We start from the raw sequence: 21,671 nt of genomic DNA on the forward strand, positions 1-21,671 counted from the left end.
GGGATAGCAGGAAGATGAATGTGGTAAAGCATCACATCCAGACCACTGCTCCTGGCCACACAAGAAACAAACTCTACGTGGGTGTTCTGCAGCTTGTGAAGCAACAGAGAAGTAATTATACTTGTTGGATCTGTTTGTTTTTGCATGTAACCTATGATGCTTCTACTGTATATATGTGTGTATGTGCCAGTGTGTATATAGTATATGTGTCTGTGTGCCTGTGTGTTTGTATATATATATTATACATGTGCCTGTGTATATATAGTATGTGTGTATGTGCCTATGTATATGTGTATGTGCCTGTGTACATATAGTGTATGTGCCTGTATATATGGTATGTGTGTATGTACCTGTATGTATATATAGTATATATGTCTGTGAATGTTACACGCATGCCGCTAGGTTCAGATAGCGCGAGACGGGTTTCGTGAATTCGTTGGAATCCTGGGGGAACCATTACTCAGGGTGACCATAGGCTGCAGCTTCTGTCAGGCACACAATATATTCAGTTGCTGACCAGACACATCTGACAAGAGTCTTTTTCAACAGTTTAATAGTGGAATTTAATCTGAAGCACGGCCCGTGCAATTCAGGGATATTACAGCAACAATCTTCATTACAGTACAGTCTAATAAAGCAGGCACAGTAGCGTCAGTCTCTTCAGTAGCATAATCCAGCACAGATTAGATCTCTTGGCAGCACACTTCTATGCATAAACAGCAGGTTTTTCCTTCACAAGGACTCACTAGTACACAGCATTCTTTATCCTGAATGGAGATGAAGGGGGGGGGGTTGATGAGGGAGATGATCCCTATGACATGATTCCTTCCAGTCCTTATCTTTCTGTCCAATAATACTCCACACTGATAGCTCAGGGAGTCTATCTGACCTGTGTTTAGCTTCCCTCCTGACCTGAATTCTGTTCCCTTGCCTTCTGTGAGATACAGATCACACACCACCTTTCTCTTCGGCTCCAGCCAGACAGTAAACAACTTCCCCACAATCCCCCTGGGGCTCTGCTAAAACACTCCCTGTCTCCTGTGACTGTGTTAACCCCTCTAGTTGCTGGATGCTTCTGGAGCACAACACTCCTTGTCTCCTGTGCCTGTGTTACTTCTAATAGTTGCTGAATGCTTTTGAAGAAACAGCAATACTTCTGCATGTCACATGTACAGTATGTCCCTGTGTATATATAGTACATGTGAATGTGCCTGTATATATGGTATGTTTGTATGTGGCTGTGCATATTTGTATGTGCCTGTGTATATAAAGAATATGTGTATATGTGCCTGTGAGCATATATACTATATGTGTGTATGTGCCTATGTATGTGTATCCTGTATATACAATATGTGTGTATCTGCCTGTATATACAGTAGGGAAAATAAGTATTTCATATGCTGCCGATTTTGCAAGTTTTCCCACCTACAGATAACAGAGAGGTCTGTAATTTTTATCATAGGTACACTTCAACTGTGACAGACAGAATCTAAAAAAAAATCCAGAAAATCACATTGTATTATTTTTGCATAATTAATTTGCATTTTATTGCATGAAATAAGTATTTGATATAATAGAAAAACAGAACTTAATATTTGGTACAAAAACCTTTGTTTGCAATTACAGAGGTCAGACATTTCTTGTAGTTCTTGACCAAGTTTGCACACACTGCTGCAGTGATTTTGGCCCATTCCTCCATACAGATCTTCTCCATATCTTTCAGGTTATTGGGCTGTCACTGGGCTACATTAAGTTTCAGCTGCCTCCAAAGATTTTCTATTGGGTTCAGGTCTGGAGACTGGCTAGGCCACTTCAGGACCTTGGAATGCTTCTTACGGAGCCACTCCTTAGTTGCCCTGGCTGTGTGTTTCGGGTCATTGTCATGCTGGAAGACCCAGCCACGACCCATCTTCAATGTTCTTACTGAGGGAAGGAGGTGGCTGGCCAAAATCTCTCGATACATGACCCATCCATCCTCCCTTCACTACGGTGCAGTCATCCTGTCACCTTTGCAGAAAAGCACTCCCAAAGTATGATGTTTCCCCTACCATGATTTATGGATGGGACAGTGTTCCTGGGGTTGTACTGATGCTTCTTCTTCCTCCAAACACTACGAGTGGAGTTGATACCAAAAAGTTCTATTTTGGTCTCATCTGACCACATGACCTTCTCCCATGCCTCCTTTGGATCATCCAGATGGTCATTGGTAAACTTCAAACGGGCCTTGACATGTGTTGGTGTGAGCAGAGGGACTTTGCGTGCCCTGCAGGATCTTAATCCATGACGGTGTAGTGTGTTACTAATGGTAATGTTTGAGACTGTGGCCCCAGCAATCTTCAGGTCCTCCCGTGTAGTTCTGGGCTGATTCTTGACCTTTCTCAGAATCATCCTTACCCCACGAGGTGAGAACTTGCATGGAGCCCCAGACAGGGGAAGATTGACAGTCATCTTGTCTTTCTTACATTTTCTAATAATTGCACCAACAGTTGTTGCCTTCTCAACAAGCTGCTTGCCTATTGTCCTGTAGCCCATCCCAGCCTTGTGTATGTCTACAATTTTGTCCCTGGTGTCCTTAGACAACTCTTTCTTCTTGGCCATGGTGGAGAGGTTGGAGTGTGATTGATTGAGTGTGTGGACAGGTGTCTTTTATACAGGTAACGAGTTCAAACAGGTGCAGTTAATACAGGTAATAAGTGCACAGTAGGTGGGCTTCTTAAAGAATAACTAACAGGTGTGTGAGAGCCAGAATTCTTGCTGGTCGGTAACTGATCAAATACTTATTTAATGCAGTAAAATGCAATTTAATTATTTAAAAATCATACAATGTGATCTTCTGGTTTTTATTTTTAGATTCTGTCTCTCACAGTTGAAGTGTACCTGTGGCACCCCAGGAGTCCGGTTGCCACAGTGGCATTGCCTCCCTAACAAGGGGTGATGCCATGCCTGGAAACAAGCAGGGGTACCCTAGTCAGGTAATGCAACACTTTCCTGGCTCCAGACCAGCAAGGGGAGCTCCTCCCCTGACAACTAGGATCTGGAGGCGGGGTTAGTTAGAGTTAGTGAGAGGAGTTGAAGACAGGACAGCGAAGAGGAATACCTGGGGAGTTGAGCTGCATGGCAGTTCACCCCAGAGGAGAGAAGCGCAGAAGAACCGGACACCGGAGTCCGAGGTTATGGGGCACTGAAGGCCCAGCAGCTGAAACCGGAGGGCAGAAGACTGCAGGTCTCCTGGCCCCATCAGACGCCCGGAGGCTCAGCAGCACATAGGGCCCAGCACTGCCACATGGGAGCAACACATAAAGAAGGCCCGAGCTGCCTGCCATATTGGTGAGCACAAAGACATTTTACTCAGGGACGAGGGCCGCAGCACAGCTATAAGCAGCAGGGCCAAAGAGATTAGCGTAAAGAGAAGGCCAACAACTTCACCTGGCGAGGTGGATTCCCCACTTGCTTCCAGGCCGCCCGGACCTCTACTACCAGCTAGTACCCGTGCCCCGGTCTGCCTAACCACCGCAAGTAAAGAAAAAGAGGAAACCGCCATTAAGTTGTGGACTGGTCATTATCTGCACCATCCCCTGCACTACACTGCACAGCAACATCTGTAACATCACCACTTCCTGCCCTGGAGCTTAGCTCTGCCTGTGGAGAGCTGAACCAACTCTGCTGCGTCACCATCAGCTCCAGAGGATCGGCACCACAGCGGCGGCTCCATATAGCCGCATACCACAGGTGGCGTCACGAATATTATATATATAAAACTTTAATTCCCCTTTTCTTTATTCTCCTTTTATTGACAGCCCTGGGTCACGGACTGGGTCACTGCCACTGTGACATCCCCCCAGCATCGACCGGCCCGGCTACTGAGTACCCCACGGCCCAGGGGGCGCGTCATACCTATGATAAAAATTACAGACCTCTCCATTCTTTGTAGGTGGGAAAACTTGTAAAATCGGCAGTGTATCAAATACTTATTTTCCCCACTGTATTATTGTATGGTGAACACAGTAAAATAAAACTTGTAATTGAGTTTTTATCTAGTCCATCACACAATTTTTTAAAGATGTCAACGAGTTGTGCTTCTGAGTAAGGCAATGTTCACACAATCAGTATTTGGTCAGTATTTTACATCACTATTTGTTAACCAAAACCAGGAGTGGGTGAGAAATTCAGAAGTGGTGCACGTGTAAGGCAACATTCACACTTTCAATATTTGGTCAGTATTTGTAAGCCAAAATCAGGAGTGAAACAATCAGAGGAATAGTATAATAGAAACACATCACCACTTCTGCACTTTTCATCCACTCCCTGTTTTGCCTTACAAATACTAATGTAAAATCCTGACCAAATACTGAACATGTGCACGTGGCCTTACTATTATACTTTTCCTCTGATTGTTCCACTCCAGGTTTGGCTTACAAACTGACCAAATACTGAACGTGTGAATGTGGCCTAATAGTGAATAAAGTGGCGACACAAGTGGATTTCTACTTTTCAATTTTGAAATAATTCTTAAACGAGTTGTCTATTCTAATACAATGTCTTTCAAAATATGGCCACTCCAAAGATAACTTGTTCACCTCATGTTATACTTCTGACAAACATGGGAAGCTGATGATTTTGCAGGGGACAGTGGGAACCAGCCAAGCATTTATAATAAGATACGGCAGATAATAAAATGAATAACTTTCCATATAATACATCTGTAGTCCGCGAGAATAGGAATAAGGCTGATAGGGCAAATATACTGGAGTTTTCTTCATTAGGCTGCCCCTTTCATGGCAACTAAGACTAAACCCTATTCTGTTTATTTTCACAGACATTCGGTAGTAAAAACCTAAAACGTGTGGGAACAATACTTCAGAGAGGGATTCTCATTCTGCTTCTCTGCTGTTTCCCTTGCTGGGCTATTTTCATTAACACAGAACAGATATTGCTTCTCTGCAAACAGAATCCAGATGTTGCCAGGTAAAAAAAAATATTTAATAATATATATATATTTTGAAAATATATGAAACATATTCAGTGTATGATAAAGCAATCTTTTTAGCAGCACGGCCTGCTAATAAGCTGATGACCAACCAGAACAACTTCTTTTCAAGAAGAGCTTGTTTTGTGTGAACAGCATTGTTAAAAAGTAACCGTTGTTTTAATTTTTATTTCAATCAATAGTACACATAAAAATAAGCAGCTTTGTAATATATCAGAGAAATTTGCTTCTTTCTCTGCCAAAATTGATCAGTCATTATCAGAATTCTCAATTCTGAGATAATATCTGTATTCAGTGAAGACAGACATTCCCATTACCGCTGGAATCAACTAGCACACTGAATCCTGAAAGGGACCATATTGCACATGTTAGGATTTGCTATGCTACACTGCCTAATTTATAATTAATGTTCCTAACATAAATATACTGTAGATGTAGTAATATTTAACTTGTGCTGATGAGTCACATGCAGTACCATAAATTTCACATCCAAAGCTCGTCTCTGCAAACTTCCCTCTTCTCTGGTCTTCTGCAGCACAACCCATGGTGCCCTTAAAAGGATGGTGCCCTTTTAGCTACTTTATCTGAGAGCAGCATAATGTTGACAAAAAGACCATGAATCCAACGATATATCACTTAAGTTAGTGGGTGCAGGAGTTGTGATACAATCAGAGTTCTTAGATTTAGCATGAAGCAGAGCTGAGAAAGCTGCCCCCTCCTAAACCAGGCTCTGTATTTACATTGACTAGTGACAGTGAGCTGCTTATCACAGGAGGGGGTGGAGTCGGACCAGTGCTCATGAGGCCAGCTAGTCACGGCAATGATAATGTCCTAGTGATAAAACCTTCTCTATAAATAAACAACAGCACACAGCTTGATAAGTGACACATCATTGAAATCTGTGTTTTAACCCATATCTCATGCTGTTACCAGATTGCATAGCAAAAACCTACTGACAGATTCCCTTTAAAAATAAGAGTGTTATTACAATGCCCTCTACATAAAATATATGTCCATAGTATGCCCTAAATAAGCCTCCTATGCTACATGGTCTCTACATTATCTGCCCTTATGAGTTATATCCACCCCACGGTCTGCCTTAATGAGATATAATCACCACACTGTTCACAATTATCAGCTATAACCGCCATAACACCTACCCTTATGAACCACAACCTGTACAACGGCTGTCCCCTCTCCACTGGTTTTCCTTAAACTCTCTATATCTCCATACACCCTCCTCCCACCATGCTATCATTTCATGCTCCCTCTCTCCATATCCATAATGTGACCCCTCTTCACACTATGCCCTTATACTGCTCACCATGCTGCCCTTTCCAAAACTGTGCGCCTTTCTTACACTGTCCCCATTTACAGTATTATGATCACCACAGCTCCCTATACAGTATGGTCACCACAGCCCCCCATATGGGCATTATGATGTCGACCACAGTCCCCCACACAGTGTGATATCAACCATCGCCCCCATAAAGTATAGTCACCACAGTCCCCCATATAGTATGATGACCCTCATAACCACTCACTCAGTATAATGCTCACCACAGTTCCCATATAATAAGATGGCTCCCACAGCCTCCCATACAATATAATTGCCCCCACAGCACCTTATACACAGTATAATGCCTCCCACAGCCCCTTATATGCAGCAAAATGTCAACCACTGCCCCCATACTGTATAATGTCCACCACAGGCTCCCATACAGTAAAATAGCCACTGTGCATTATACTATATGGAGGACTAAGGGCTGTGCATTATGCTATATGAAGGATATGGGTCAATTCACCGTTTCTGCTTCGTACTCTTTGAAAAATACATTTAAAATCTAACCTTTAATACTTATTTCATAAAATACAATGCAAAAGACACATCATCCTAATGAACAAAACATGTATAAAAGAAGGGGGACTACATGTCCCTATAGCTCACACTCAAACTCACCCCTACCTGACAGCGGAGGTCGGCACACTTTTTTCCTATGCCAGTGGCGCCCCCGCTCCTCGGCGGCTGTCCCTCCTTGCCCTATAAGGCCCTAATGTTCGAGGAACCTGGGAAAAAAGTACCACTAGATGATATTGCTGCCATATAACCTTATTTTTGATGTCTGGTTTCGTGATGTTACCAAGGTAAAAATGCTGGTGCCACAGACTAGAGACTGAATTTCAGGTACACCCTTTAAATATAGGGCAAAGAAACATGGGGCAACAAAATAAAGTGCTTGTGCTTTATATATATATACACTGCTCAAAGAAATAAAGGAAACACTTAAACAACAGAATATAACTCCAAGTAGACAGCTAAAATGACAAAGGAGTGGCTTAAGAACAAATCTGTGACCATTCTTGACTGGCCCAGCCAGAGCCCTGACCTAAACCCAATTGAGCGTCTCTGGAGAGACCTGAAAATGGCTGTCCACCAACGTTAACCATCCAACTTGATGGAACTGGAGAGTATCTGCAAGGAAGAATGGCAGAGGATCCCCAAATCCAGGTGTGAAAAACTTGTTGCATCATTCCCAAGAAGACTCATGGCTGTACAAGCTCAAAAGGGTGCTTCTACTCAATACTGAGCAAAGGGTCTGAATACTTATGACCATGTGATATTTCAGTTTTTCTTTTTTAATAAATTTGCAAAAATTTCTACATTTCTGTTTTTTTTCAGTCAAGATGGGGTGCAGAGTGTACTTTAATGAGAAAAAAAATTAACTTTTTAGAATTTACCAAATGGCTGCAATGAAACAAAGAGTGAAAAATTGAAAGGGGTCTGAATACTTTCCGTACCCACTGTATATTCTGAGTATCAATTCAATGTTCTGACAGTAGACACTGGTATATATATACACTGCTCAAAAAAATAAAGGGAACACTCAAATAACATATCCTAGATCTGAATGAATGAAATATTCTCATTGAATACTTTGTTCTGTACAAAGTTGAATGTGCTGACAACAAAATCACACAAAAATCATCAATGGAAATCAAATTTATTAACCAATGGAGGCCTGGATTTGGAGTCACCCCCAAAATGAAAGTGGAAAAACACACTACAGGCTGATCCAACTTTGATGTAATGTCCTTAAAACAAGTCAAAATGAGACTCATTATTGTGTGTGGCCTCTCCGTGCCTGTATGACCTCCCTACAATGCCTGGGCATGCTCCTGATGAGGTTGCGGATGGTCTCCGTTGGGATCTCCTCCCAGACCTGGACTAAAGCATCTGCCAACTCCTGGACAGCCTGTGGTGCAATGTGACGTTGGTGGATGGAGCAAGACATGATGTCCCAGATGTGCTCAATCGGATTCAGGTCTGGGGAATGGGTGGGCCAGTCCATAGCTTCAATACCTTCATCTCGCAGGAACTGCTGACACACTCCAACCACAGGAGGTCCGGCATTGTCCTGCATTAGGAGGAACCCAGGGCCAACCCAACCAGCATATGGTCTCACAAGGGGTCTGAGGATCTCATCTCGGTACCTAATGGCAGTCAGGCTACCTCTGGCAAGCACATGGAGAGCTGTGCGGCCCTCCAAAGAAATGCCACCCCACACCATTACTGACCCACTGCCAAACCTGTCATGCTGAAGGATGTTGTAGGCAGCAGATTGCTCTCCACGGCGTCTCCAGACTCGTGCTCAGTGTGAACCTGCTTTCATCTGTGAAGAGCACAGGGCGCCAGTGGCGACTTTGCCAATCCTGGTGTTCTGTGGCAAATGCAAAGCGTCCTGGATGGTGTTGGGCTGTGAGCACAACCACATCTGTGGACGTCGGGCCCTCATACCACCTTCATGGAGTCGGTTTCTAACCGTTTGTGCAGACACATGCACATTTGTGGCCTGCTGGAGGTCATTTTGCAGGGCTCTGGCAGTGCTCCTCCTGTTCCTCCTTGCACAAAGGCAGAGGTAGCGGTCCTGCTGCTGGGTTGTTGCCCTCCTACGGCCCCCTCCACGTCTCCTGGTGTACTGGCCTGTCTCCTGGTAGCGCCTCCAGCCTTTGGACACTATGTTGACAGACACAGCAAACCTTCTTACCACAGCTCGCAATGATGTGCCATCCTGGATGAGCTGCACTACCTGAGCAACTTTTGTAGGTTGTAGAGTCCATCTCATGCTACCACGAGTGTGAAAGCACAACCAACATTCAAAAGTGACCAAAACATCAGCCAGAAAGCATTGGTACTGAGATATGGTCTGTGGTCCCCACCTACAGAACCACTCCTTTATTGAGTGTGTCTTGATAATTGCCAATAATTTGCATCTACTGTCTATTCCATTTGCACAACAGCATGTGAAATTGATTGTCAATCAGTGTTTCTTCCTAAGTGGACAGTTTGATTTCACAGAAGTTTGATTTACTTGGAGTTATATTCTGTTGTTTAAGTGTTCCCTTTATTTTTTTAAGCAGTGTATATAAAGCACAAGCACTTTATTTTGTTGCCTCATATTTCTTTGCCCTATATTTAAAGGGTATACCTGAAAATCAGTCTCTATAGTCCTTGGCACCAGCATTTTTATCTTAGTAACATCACGGAACAAGACATCAAAAATAAGGTTATATGGCAGCAATATCGTCTAGTGGTACTTGTTTCCCAGTTCCCTCGAACATTAGGGCCTTATAGGGCAAGGAGGGACAGCCGCCAAGGAGCAGGGGCGCCACTGGCATAGGAAAAAAGGGTGCCAACCTACGCTGTCAGGTAGGGGTGAGTTTGAGTGTGAGCTGTAGGGACATGTAGTTCCCCTTCTTTTATACATGTTTTGTTCTTTAGGATGACGTGACTTTTGCATTGTATTTTATGAAATAAGCTTTAAAGGTTATATTTTAAATGTATTTTTCAAAAAGTACGAAGTAGAAACGGTGAATGGTTATTGATTTCGTACTACATATATCACTTTACGGTGAATATGAACGATATGGGCTGTGCATTAAACTGTATGGAAGACTATGGGCTATGCAGTATATTATATGGAGGACTATGGGCTGTTCATTATATTATATGAATGATATGGGTTGTGTATTATACTAATATGGAGGTGCATTATACTATATGGAGGACTATGGGCTGTGAATTATATTATAGAAGGATATGAACTGTGCATTGTACTATATGGAGGACTATGGGCTGTGCATTTTGTTATATGAAGGATACGGGCTGTGTATTATACTAATATGGAGGTACTTTATATTATATGGAGGACGCAGGGCCGGCTCCAGGTTTTCGTGGGCCCCGGGAGAAAGAGTCTCAGTGGGCCCCTTTAGCACATACCACGATTCACGATGCACAAATACGGCGGAGAAATATAGGTATACACTACAGGGCCCAGCCTGCCACCTCTTCCTTCACATATGCAAACATGCACGTACACACACAGTATGCAGACATGCACGCACACACAGTACGCAGATATGCACACAGTACGCAGACATGCACACATGTGCACGCACACACACAATACGCAGACATGCACACACACAATGCGCAGACACGCACACACACAATACGCAGACACGCACACACACAATACGCAGACACGCACACACACAATACGCAGACACACACACAATACGCAGACACGCACACACAGTATGCAGACACGCACACACGCACACAATACGCACACACACAATACGCAGACACGCACACAATACGCAGACACGCACACACAGTGCACAGACATGCGCATGCACACGGTACACAGGCATGCACACACATGAACATGGTACACAGCTATACACACACAATACGCAGACACGCACAGATACATACACATACATATCTGAACACATTCTTAAAAACACATATAAAACAGACATAAATATATATACGCAGTCATACACACTGACATACACAGACATTTACATCATACATGCACACACACATAAGAAATATTTTTTATATGGGGATTGGGGAAGCTCGCTCACCTGCCCCCTGGCCTGTGTCCCGTCCAGCTCCTCAGTCATGTGGCAGTGCAGGGCCTCAGGCTTGTCACGTGGCCCTGGACCATCAGGGGGGCCCACTCGCCATCAGCGCCCAGGCCGCTTCCCCGGCATCTGTGCAGGGCCGCCGGTGCTGTCCGAGCTCTGCTTTGCTTCGTGCAGCAGCGGTGTGCGGTCAGTGTGCTGCTGCTCCACCAATCAGGCCCAGTGCTGTCACTTTCCAGACATTGCCGTGCTCTGCGTGCTGTGTGGCTGTGTCTGGTAGTAATGACGCGGCAGGTGCGACACACAAGCACAATTAAAGGTGCAGTGCGTGTCATTACTACCAGACACAGCCGAACTGCGCACAACGCGCGGCCTTGTCTGGTAAGTGACAGCACTGGGCCTGATTGGTGGAACAGCAGCACACTGACCGCACACTGACTGCTGCTGCATGAAGCAGAGCAGGGCTTGAACACCACCGCCGGCCCAGCACAGATGCCGGGGAAGTGGCCCAGGCCCCAATGGCGAGTAGGCCCCTTTGATGGTCCATGGCCCCGGCACTTGCCCGGGTACGCCGGGTGATGACGCTGGCCCTGGGAGGACGGTGGGCTTTCCAGTACACTATATGGAGGACTATGGGTTGTGCATTATACTATATTGAGGACTACGGGCTGTGCATTATATATGGTGGATTTTGGAGAGTGCATTATATTACAGTGGGTACGGAAAGTATTCAGACCCCTTTAAATTTTTCACTCTTTGTTTCATTGCAGCCATTTGGTAAATTCTAAAAAGTTAATTTTTTTTCTCATCAAAGTACACTCTGCACCCCATCTTGACAAAAAAAAACAGAAATGTAGAAATTTTTGCAAATTTATTAAAAAAGAAAAACTGAAATATCACATGGTCATAAGTATTCAGACCCTTTGCTCAGACACTCACATTTAAGTCACATGTTTTCCATTTCCTTGTGATCCTCCTTGAGATGGTTCTACTCCTTCATTGGAGTCCAGCTGTGTTTAATTAAACTGATAGGACTTGATTTGGAAAGGCACACACCTGTCTATATAAGACATCACAGCTCACAGAGCATGTCAGACCAAATGAGAATCATGAGCTCAAAGGAACTGCCTAAGGAGCTCAGAGACAGAATTGTGGCAAGGCATAAATCTGGCCAAGGTTACAAAAGAATTTCTGCATTACTCAAGATTCCTAAGAGCAAAGGGGCCTCCATAATCCTTAAATGGAAGAAGTTTGGGACCCCCAGAAGTCTTCCTAGACCTGGCCATCCAGCCAAACTGAGAAATCGTGGGAAAAGAGCCTTGGTGAGAGCGGTAAAGAAGAACCCCAAGATCACTGTGGCTGAGCTCCAGAGATGCAGTAGGGAGATGGGAGAAAGTTCCACAAAGTCAACTATCACTGCAGCCCTCCACCAGTCGGGCCTTTATGGCAGAGTGGACCGACAGAAGCCTCTTCTCAGTGCAAGACATATTTAAGCCCTCATAGAGTTTGCTCAAAAACACATGAAGGACTCCCAGACTATGAGAAATAAGATTCTCTGGTCTGATGAGACGAAGATAGAACTTTTTGGTGATAATTCTAAGCGGAATGAGTGGATAAAACCAGGCACTGCTCATCACCTGCCCTATACAATCTCAAAAGTGAAACATGTTGGTCGCAGCATCATGCTATGGGGGTGTTTTTCAGCTGCAGGGACAGAACAACTGGTTGCAATTGAAGGAAACATGAATGCGGCCAAGTACAGAGATATCCTAGATGAAAACCTCTCCCAGAGTGCTCTGGACCTCAGACTTGGTCGAAGGTTCACCTTCCAACAAGACAATGACCCTAAGAACACAGCTAAAATAACAAAGGAGTGGCTTCAGAACAACTCTGAGACCATTCTTGACTGGCCCAGCCAGTGCCCTGACCTAAACCCAGTTGAGCATCTCTGGAGAGACCTGAAAATGGCTGTCCACCAACGTTCAACGTTCACCATCTAACCTGACCGAACTGGAGAGTATCTGCAAGGAAGAATGGCAGAGAATCCCCAAATCCAGGTGTGAAAAACTTGTTGCATCATTCCCAAGAAGACTCATGGCTGTACAAGCTCGAAAGGGTGCTTCTACTCAATACTGAGCAAAGGGTCTGAATACTTATGACCATGTGATATTTCAGCTTTTCTTTTTTAATAAATTTGCAAAACACCAAGGTTACTTACCGGTAGCCAGTTTTTCCTGAACCCATGACAGCACACCTTGAGAGAGGGAACCGCCCCTCCAAGGACAGGAAACCGTCTGAAATAAAAGGGTGGTACCTCTCCCTCGCTTCAGTTGATTACAGAGCATTGAGAGGACCTCCAGAAAAGGTTAGACAAATAACTAACACCTACAATATACATAAGCACCCCAAAAATAAAGTGCACAACAGGGTGTGAGAAAACAGGGGGGGGGGTACTACAGGTGCTGTCATGGGTTCAAGAATAACTGGCTACCGGTAAGTAACCTTGGTGTTTTCCCCTCACCCATGACAGCACACCTTGAGAGAATTTTGGAAAACATGAGCACCCTAGAGAAGGACCACCGTCTGAAGTACCCTTCTCCCAGAGGTGAGGTCAGAGGAGGATAGATCCAACCTATAGTGCTTGTAGAAGGTGGATGGTGCAGACCAAGTAGCAGCTTTACATATCTGGTCAATTGAGACATCCGCTCTCTCCGTCCAGGAGGTTGCTACAGCTCTGGTGGAATGAGCCTTAATACCGTCTTGGGCTGTAACTCCTGTAGATATGTAAGCTAGACAAATGGCCTCCCTACACCACCTGAAAATAGTACCCTTTGATACCCCGTGACCTTTCCTACTACCCTGAAAGGTCAGAAACAAGGAATGGTCCTTCCTCCACTGAATAGTCATGTCTATGTACTGTAGCAAGGATCTTCTGACATCCAGATTGTGGAATCTAACCTCCCCAGGGTTTTTGGATTGCTGCAGAATGAGGGTAGACAATCTCTTGATTACAGTGGAATCTGGACACTACCTTAGGAAGGTATGCTGAATCTGGACGTAGGATGATCCTGTCATCATGAATTTGGGTTTACGGAGGATCAATGGAAAGGGTCCCCAGGTCACTCACCCTATGGGCTGATGTTAAGGCCACTAAGAGAATAGTTTTAAGGGTGAGGATCTTTGGAGAGATAACCTGCAGGGCTTCAAACGAGTCGCCAGGGAGTGCGTTCAAGACCAAATTCAGGCCCCAGGGAGGAACTCTGAGAGTCTAAATTGGTCTAGGTCTGGCTCAGGATTTAATGAATCTAGAGACCCACCTGTTCCCTGCCAGGTTGCAATTATAGAGCGCCCCCAGAGCGGACACCTGAACTTTGAGTGTTCCTGTGGTCAACCCCAGGTCACGCCCCTTCTGCAAAAACTCCAGGACATCTTTAATTGGAGGTTAATCTGGTAATGGGGTATCCATAAAATCCAGGAACTTTCCCCAGATTCTGCTATAAATCTTAGTTGTTATGGGTTTTCTACTACCCAGTAGGGTAGAAACTAGACCCAGTGAAAACCCCTTATTACTCAGAAAAGCCGCAAGATGGAATCCTTTGGCTTGTGCGTGGAATACCGGCCCTTGAATGAGAAGGTCCGGCCTCTCCGGCAGGACCCAGGGATCTGAAACCGACATTAGACGAAGCAGGGAGTACCAGGGTATTTTTGGCCAAAAAGGGGCTATCAGAATTATCCTTGCCCATCCTCCTGAATTTTCCTCACAACTGCCGGAATCATTACTATTGGGGGAAAAGCATAGGCCCTCCTGAATTTCCATGGAACCTGGAGGGCATTTACAGCATTGGGATTCTCTGTTGAGTCTAGTGAACAGAATCTCTCCACCTTTCTGTTTGCCCTGGTGGTGAACAAATCTATGTCCGGTGGCCCCCATTTTACTAATAGTTGGACAATCTGATGGAAGACTATTGGGTTTAGGGCCCACTCTGCTTGTCTTAAAGTGTGGCGACTGATAAAATCTGCCTTTAAATTCTCTCTGACCTGGATATGGTGACCCTGAAAGTGGGGAAGGAAGTCTACCAGGGATTTTTCCACTGCCCAAAGTTCTTTTAGGTTCGATGATGCCCCTATCTCGTGACATGCCCAGTGCCCCTGAACTGAGAGATCTGCTAGATGACCCCCCCGCCGGAGCCACTCGCATCGGTTGTAATTATATGGTCAACTGGTCTGGACCACTGCATACCTGAGGTCAGATTTTCCCTGTTTGTCCACCATGAGAGGGAGTCTACCGCTTCTAAGGAAAGAGATAGTCTTCTTTCTAAATGTCCATTGAAGGATCTCTGTGCTGACTGAACCTCCCACTGAAGAAGCCTCATATGACCTTGGGCCCATTTGACTGCTGGGAGACAGGATGTCATGGAGCCCAGTAGGGACATTGCTTCTCTCAAGGACATCACCAGAGACTCTATGGCCCTTGTGACCAAATTGATTATTTTGCAAACCTTGTCTTCCAGGAGGAAGCAGGTTTGGAATTGAGAATTTAGGGTTAGGTCAAGAAAGATTTGAGTCCTTGAGGGGGTTAGTTTTGATTTTTGAGCATTTATCAACCATCCCAGCCGATGTAAAACCACTGTGACATCTAGAAGTTGAGTGGAACAGTGGTCTTCTGATCTCCCTATTATCAAAAAGTCATCTAAGTAGGGAACGACAATTACATTTTGGATTCAGAGAAAAGCTGTCTCCTCCACTATCACCTTTGTAAACACTCTCGGAGCTATCGAGAGACCGAAAGGTAGGGCAGTTAATTGGAAATGTCTCAGTTTCCCATGAATGAATAGGGCTACCCTTAGGTACTTCTGGTAGTCTGGATGGATTGGGAAGTGATAATAGGCATCCTTTAGGTCGATTACTGCCATGAAACAATTGTGGTATAGGAGTTTTACTGCCCAGTTCACTGATTCCATTTTGAAAGTCTTGTTCACTACCAACTGATTTAGACTCTTGAGGTTGATATTGGTCCTTAAGGATCCATTTGTTTTTTTATCATAAATAGGGGGGAATAAAAATCCCCTTTCCCTTTGTGATTCCAGAACTTCGTGAAGGACCTGTTTCCTTACTAATTCTAATATCTCCGACTCCAGGGCTATCTGTTCCTCCCTGGACTTCCTCCTGGGGCTGATCACAAAAGTTCGGTGAGAAATCTGACTGAAGCGTATCTTCAGGCCACTCCTCACAATATTCAGCACCCAAGGATTTGAAGCAATGGCCTCCCAAGCTGGAATAAAATGGGATAGCCTTCCACCGACCTCTACGCTGACATCATTGGGAAGATTTTTTAGTACTGGAGGATGGTCCTCCAAACATATAACTCAACTCCTTTTTCTACAATTATCCGATGAAGAAGAGGAAGACGAATCACTGAGACATGGATCCTCTGACTGGGAGGATGAATCATAGTCGGAGGAGATATCCTTATGGGATCTCTTCTTACCTTTAAGTAAACTCTTCAGGGAACCTTGTACCTCTGCACGGACTATGGACCTCAGATTAGATGCAAAATCTGGTGTACTTTCCGCTATGGTTCTGTTAATACAGCCTGAACAAAGCTGTTTCTGTCAATCTATGGAAAGGGGAATTTGGCATAAGGCACATATCCTGTGCTTCTGTTTGGTGCTACTCTTCTTAGGCTCCTAGGAGATGAAGCACATAATAACTTCCCATTACTATCAAGTGACATTCACAAAGATCACTCACCCCTGAAGTCACAAAAGGGTACCAGGTTTGGAGGCTGGGGCGGAACATGAGATGATTCCCTTCTGGATGGCACGGAAACGTCCGACACCTTACTTCTCCGGCTGCCGCTACTGTTGCTTGAGCGGCTGTCTGTATGAGAGGCGTCAGTCTGTTTCTTCTGCTGGCATTGCTGAGGTGTTCCTGACTGTCCTGGTCTGCCATAGCTACCAAGACTATGAGCTGGAGCATAAGTAGCGCTGGTCAGGTTAACCGCCCCACCTTAAATAGGGCACATCCAGAACCTCCTCGATTCAAGTGCCCTCCCCCCTCCTGACGCCCGCCGGCCAAGGCTTCAAAAATGGCCGACAAGCGCTCACAGGGCGCCGCCATGTTGGATCCGGGCGCCGCCCCCTGACGTCACCTGGCACGCCTCTCCCAGCGTGCAACGCGCTGTGACGTCAGGCGTGTCACACCCGGAAGACACCGCTCCATGCTCCAGTAAGGAGCTTGCAGCAGGGGGAGAGCGGCGCAGCAGTCTGCGGGGAGCTGGAGCCCTCCTCACTGGCTGTGCCCACTCGGAAAAGGCCCCAATGAGCAGTGGATGGCGCTTCTGGAGCCTGGAACCCGGTGCACAGGCTGGTGCCTGCTCTTCCACACCGGAACAGACCCAGATACTGCATCTTCTTCTTTCTCACACAGATTCCCATCAAGGACAGGAAACCAACTGAAGCAAGGGAGAGGTACCGCCCTTTTATTTCAGACAGTTTCCTGTCCTTGGTGGGGCAGATCCCTCTCTCAAGGTGTGCTGTCATGGGTGAGGGGAAAAATTTCTACATTTCCTTTTTTTTTTCAGTCAAGATGGGGTGCAGAGTGTACTTTAATGAGAAAAAAAATGAACTTTTTAGAATTTACCAAATGGCTGCAATGAAATAAAGAGTGAAAAATTTAAACGGGTCTGAATACTTTCCGTACCCACTGTATATGGAGTACTATGGGTGCATTATACCATATGGGAGACTATGGGGTGCATTATACTATAAGAAGGACTATGGAGAGTGAATTATATTATATGGAGGGCTATGGGCTGCGCAGTGTAGTATATGTTGGACTATGGGCTGTGCATTATATTATATGGAGGACAATAGGCTGTGCATTACATTATATGAAAGATATGGGTTGCGTATTATACTAATATGTACAGTAGGTACATTATATTGTATAGAGGACTATGGGCTTTGCAGTATACTATATGGAGGACTATGAGCTGTGCATTATACTATATGGACGACTATAGGCTGTGCATTATATATGGAGGATATTGGAGGGTGCATTATACTATAAGAAGGACTATGGGATGCATTATTGTTAGAACCCTCCTGTTTGTTTTTTCCATCTTGTGTTTTGCGGTCACGTGACCACCTGCCTTTAAATTCCAGCTCCGCCCTTTTGGCTGTGCTGGACTTTAGTGTTGTTTGACTGTTTTTCTAGTCTGGTGCTTCGGTGCCTATCTCTGTCAGTTCGCTTGGTCCTTCTGGGACCTCTAATACCTTTTGTCAGTTTGTCTTTATGTGTTCTGCAACAACTTTCTCTGTTCAGGAGTTGTCCCATTTTTGTTCCAGTCCTTAGTTCTTTTAGGGACTCCTTCCTTTATGCTATAGGTCTTCGTTCAGATTAGCCGAGGACTAAGGCGGGTCTGTTCGCTAGGAACAGGCAGCCCGCTACATCATAGGGATTCAGCTTAGTCTTACTGTAGGGACAGCTTTCCCCTTTCTTTCCTTAGTACATGTTGCAGATCATAACAGTAAGTCCAGCCCAAAAAACTAAAAGGAAAGAAATTCGGGGATCAGTATGGTTTCTGTCCAGGATTTGGCTCAACGCTTGCAGGGATTGTCTCTGGAGGTGGCCGAGCTCCAGCAACACATGAGTAGCTATTCTGGAGTGCATTTTGTGGAATCCAAGGTAGGACTGCCTGATTTTTTTATGGTAAACAGCAAGATATTTTTTCCTTTAAAAATTCTTGTTTGTTATATTTTCATTTGAGACCAAGGTCCTCTGGGAATGAATCACAGCGCATTGGTTTTATTATGTCACTTTTGCGGAATGAACCACAGGGGTTGGCCTTTTCTCTCTCACACTAATGATTCATGCTTAAGGTCGGTAGAAGAATTTTTTTCTGCTATGGGGCTATTATATGATGATCTTGATCGAATCTCATCTGCTGAGGCAGAACTTAGGCGTTTGAATCAGGGGTCAGGTGATGTTGAAAATTATTGCACACACTTTAGAAGATGGGCTTCAGAAGTCAAATGGAATTATCCTGCTCTGAAATGTCTATTTCTTGCTGGTCTGAGTAAAAGGGTTAAGGATTTGCTAATTGCATTCCCCGCACCTGAGACTCTGCAGGATGCCATGCAATTAGCTGTTTGTGTGGATAGGAGGCTGAGGTCCAGGCTGAATGAGATAAAGACTCCTGTAATGCCAGGTCCTAGTCCCCAGAAGATCTACTCAGACGGCGGAGAACCGATGGAGGTTGTCACTCCGCTCTCAGGAAAAAGACTGGAGGTTCGCCGAGGGATTGTGTCTTTATTGTGGTAAAGCTGACCATTTGATTAAGTATAGTGAGCTTCGTTCAAGTAAAGAAAAAAAAAAAGAGGTCAGGTACACCCGTATTGCTTGTTTACGCTCTGCAGGAGTATTTCTTTCTGGGAGTACTACTTTGCAGGAAGATTTGATTGAATTTCAGGTATTTGTGGATTGTGGTTCAACACTTAATGTGATTGATAAAGGGTTTTTGGAAAAACTTAAATTGAAATCCAAACCTTTGTCATCACCTATTTCTGTGATTGCAATTGATAACACTCCCTTGAAATGTATTACTCACAAGGTTGCTGCATTTCCCCTCACTATCAATGGAGTTCACCAAGAAATTTTGGACTTGGTTGTATTAGATAATTTACCCTCACCGGTCGTTCTAGGTTTGCCTTAGTTAAAACTGCACAATCCTTTACTGGACTGGTCTACTAATATGATAAAGTCTTGGAGTTTGAAGTGCTATGATACATATTGTAATGGTCGCATTGCAGCTGTGGAAAAAGGGGAATTACCGGTACCTATTCAAGATTTTTGGAGGGTTTTTTCGGAGGAGGAGTCACAAGTTTTACCTCCTCATAGGGATTATGATTGCGCCAGTGAGTTTGTTCCGGGAACTACTCTTCCCAAGAGTCGCTTGTTTAATCTGACTATCCCTGAAAGAAAGGCCTTGGAGGAGTACATACAGACTAGCCTGGCGGCTGGTCACATTAGACCTTCTAAATCGCCTGTGGCTGTTGGATTTTTCTTTGTTAAAAAAAAGGACGGGGGTTTACGTCCATGTCTGGATTTTCGTGAAATTAATAAGATTACAGTACGCAATTCCTACCCATTGCCGTTAATTCCTGACTTGTTTAACCAGTTAGTGGTGGCCAAGTGGTTCTCTAAAATTGATCTCCGGGGGGCAAACAATTTGTTACGAGTGAAGGAGGATGATGAATGGAAAACTGCTTTTAACACTCCGGTAGGTCATTTTGAGAATCTGGTGATGCCTTTTGGTCTTACTAATGCACCTGCATTTTTTCAGAACCTTATTAATGACATCCTGAGACCTTTGATTGGTAAGAATGTGGTTGTGTATTTGGATGATATTTTGATTTATTCACCAGATCTAGAGTCCCATTGGCTGAGTGTACGTGAAGTTTTGCAGTTATTGAGAGATAATTCACTCTTTGCTAAGCTGGAGAAATGTGAGTTCGCTGTGCAGAAAATTAGTTTTTTGGGCTACATTGTCTACAGCGAGGGCTTTGAGATAGACCCGGTGAAGGTTCAGGCTGTGCAGGAATGGCCTAGGCCTATTGGTTTGAAATCTATACAGAGATTTTTGGGTTTTGCCAATTATTACAGGAAATTCATTAAGAATTTTTCTGTAATTGTTAAACCTCTGACCGATCTCACCAGGAAAGGTGCGAATATGGTCCAGTGGACTACTGAGGCCATTGAAGCATTTAAGTATCTCAAAGAGAGGTTCAGTTCTGCCCCTATCCTTATGCAGCCTGATGAGACCAAGCCTTTTTTGGTCAAGGTCGATGCTTCATCGGTGGGGGTCGGAGCAGTTTTGTCTCAGGAGAACAGGGATGGAATACATCCTTGTGCCTTCTTTTCGAAAAATTTTTCGGAAACCAAACTGAATTATGATGTTGGAAATCGGGAGTTGCTGGCTATTAAACTCACGTTTGAACATTGGCATCATTTTTTGGAAGGCGCTAGATTTCCTATTCAGGTTTTCACAGATCATAAGAATTTGATCTATCTGGATGCTGCCAAGCGCTTGATTGCCCGTCAAGCTAGGTGGGCACTTTTTTTTTCTCGGCTTCATTTTTCTGTTACCTATATCCCTGGTTCTAAGAATGTTAAAGCCGATGCTTTATCTCACAGCTTCTCTCTTACGGTCGGTGCCAAGGAGGAGGAGAGTATTTTACAGAAAGGAGTTATGGTGGCGTCATTGGACTACGTTTTGGAGAATGGGATTCTGAAAGCTCAAGATTATGCTCCATCTAACACTCCCCATGGGAGGTTGTTCGTGCCTAGAACCTTTAGGAGAGATTTGTTTGTGGAGTGTCATGAGCCTTGGTTGGCAGGTCATCCAGGAATTTCGGAGACTAAGAGACTTATCAGTCGCAGTTTTTGGTGGCCTGGATGGCAGAAAGAAGTCATCAAGTGGGTGCGTCAATGTACGGTGTGTGCTAGGTCAAAGGCTTCACATACTCCTACTGCGGGGTTGCTTTGCCATCTGGAGGTTCCTAGTGCGCCTTGGACGCATCTCACAATGGATTTTATTACTGATCTTCCTGTGTCCGAGGGTTTTACTGTCATCTGGGTGGTCCTGGACTGTTTTATTAAGATGTGTCATTTGGTTCCATTCATTAAGTTGCCCTGTGCCAAGACACTCGCTAACGCGTTTGTTAAGGAGATTGTCAAGCTTTATGGC

General features: G+C 44.6%; 1 protein-coding gene across 1 annotated transcript in view; it reads left to right on the plus strand.

Annotated features, from left to right (window-relative positions):
• The window catches only part of LOC141252676 (multidrug and toxin extrusion protein 2-like), a 577,502-nt gene that overhangs the window by 211,969 nt on the left and 343,862 nt on the right, over window positions 1-21,671 (plus strand). Inside the window, exon 4 of the mRNA XM_073670545.1 lies at window positions 4,817-4,965. Within this exon, the coding sequence (XP_073526646.1) occupies window positions 4,817-4,965 (149 nt within the window). The remainder of the gene's footprint in view (window positions 1-4,816; window positions 4,966-21,671) is intronic.

Source organism: Phyllobates terribilis, unplaced genomic scaffold (genome assembly GCF_046119375.1).
Source record: "Phyllobates terribilis strain yellow unplaced genomic scaffold, ASM4611937v1 Scaffold_2__4_contigs__length_985480577, whole genome shotgun sequence".
Lineage (NCBI taxonomy): Eukaryota > Metazoa > Chordata > Amphibia > Anura > Dendrobatidae > Phyllobates > Phyllobates terribilis.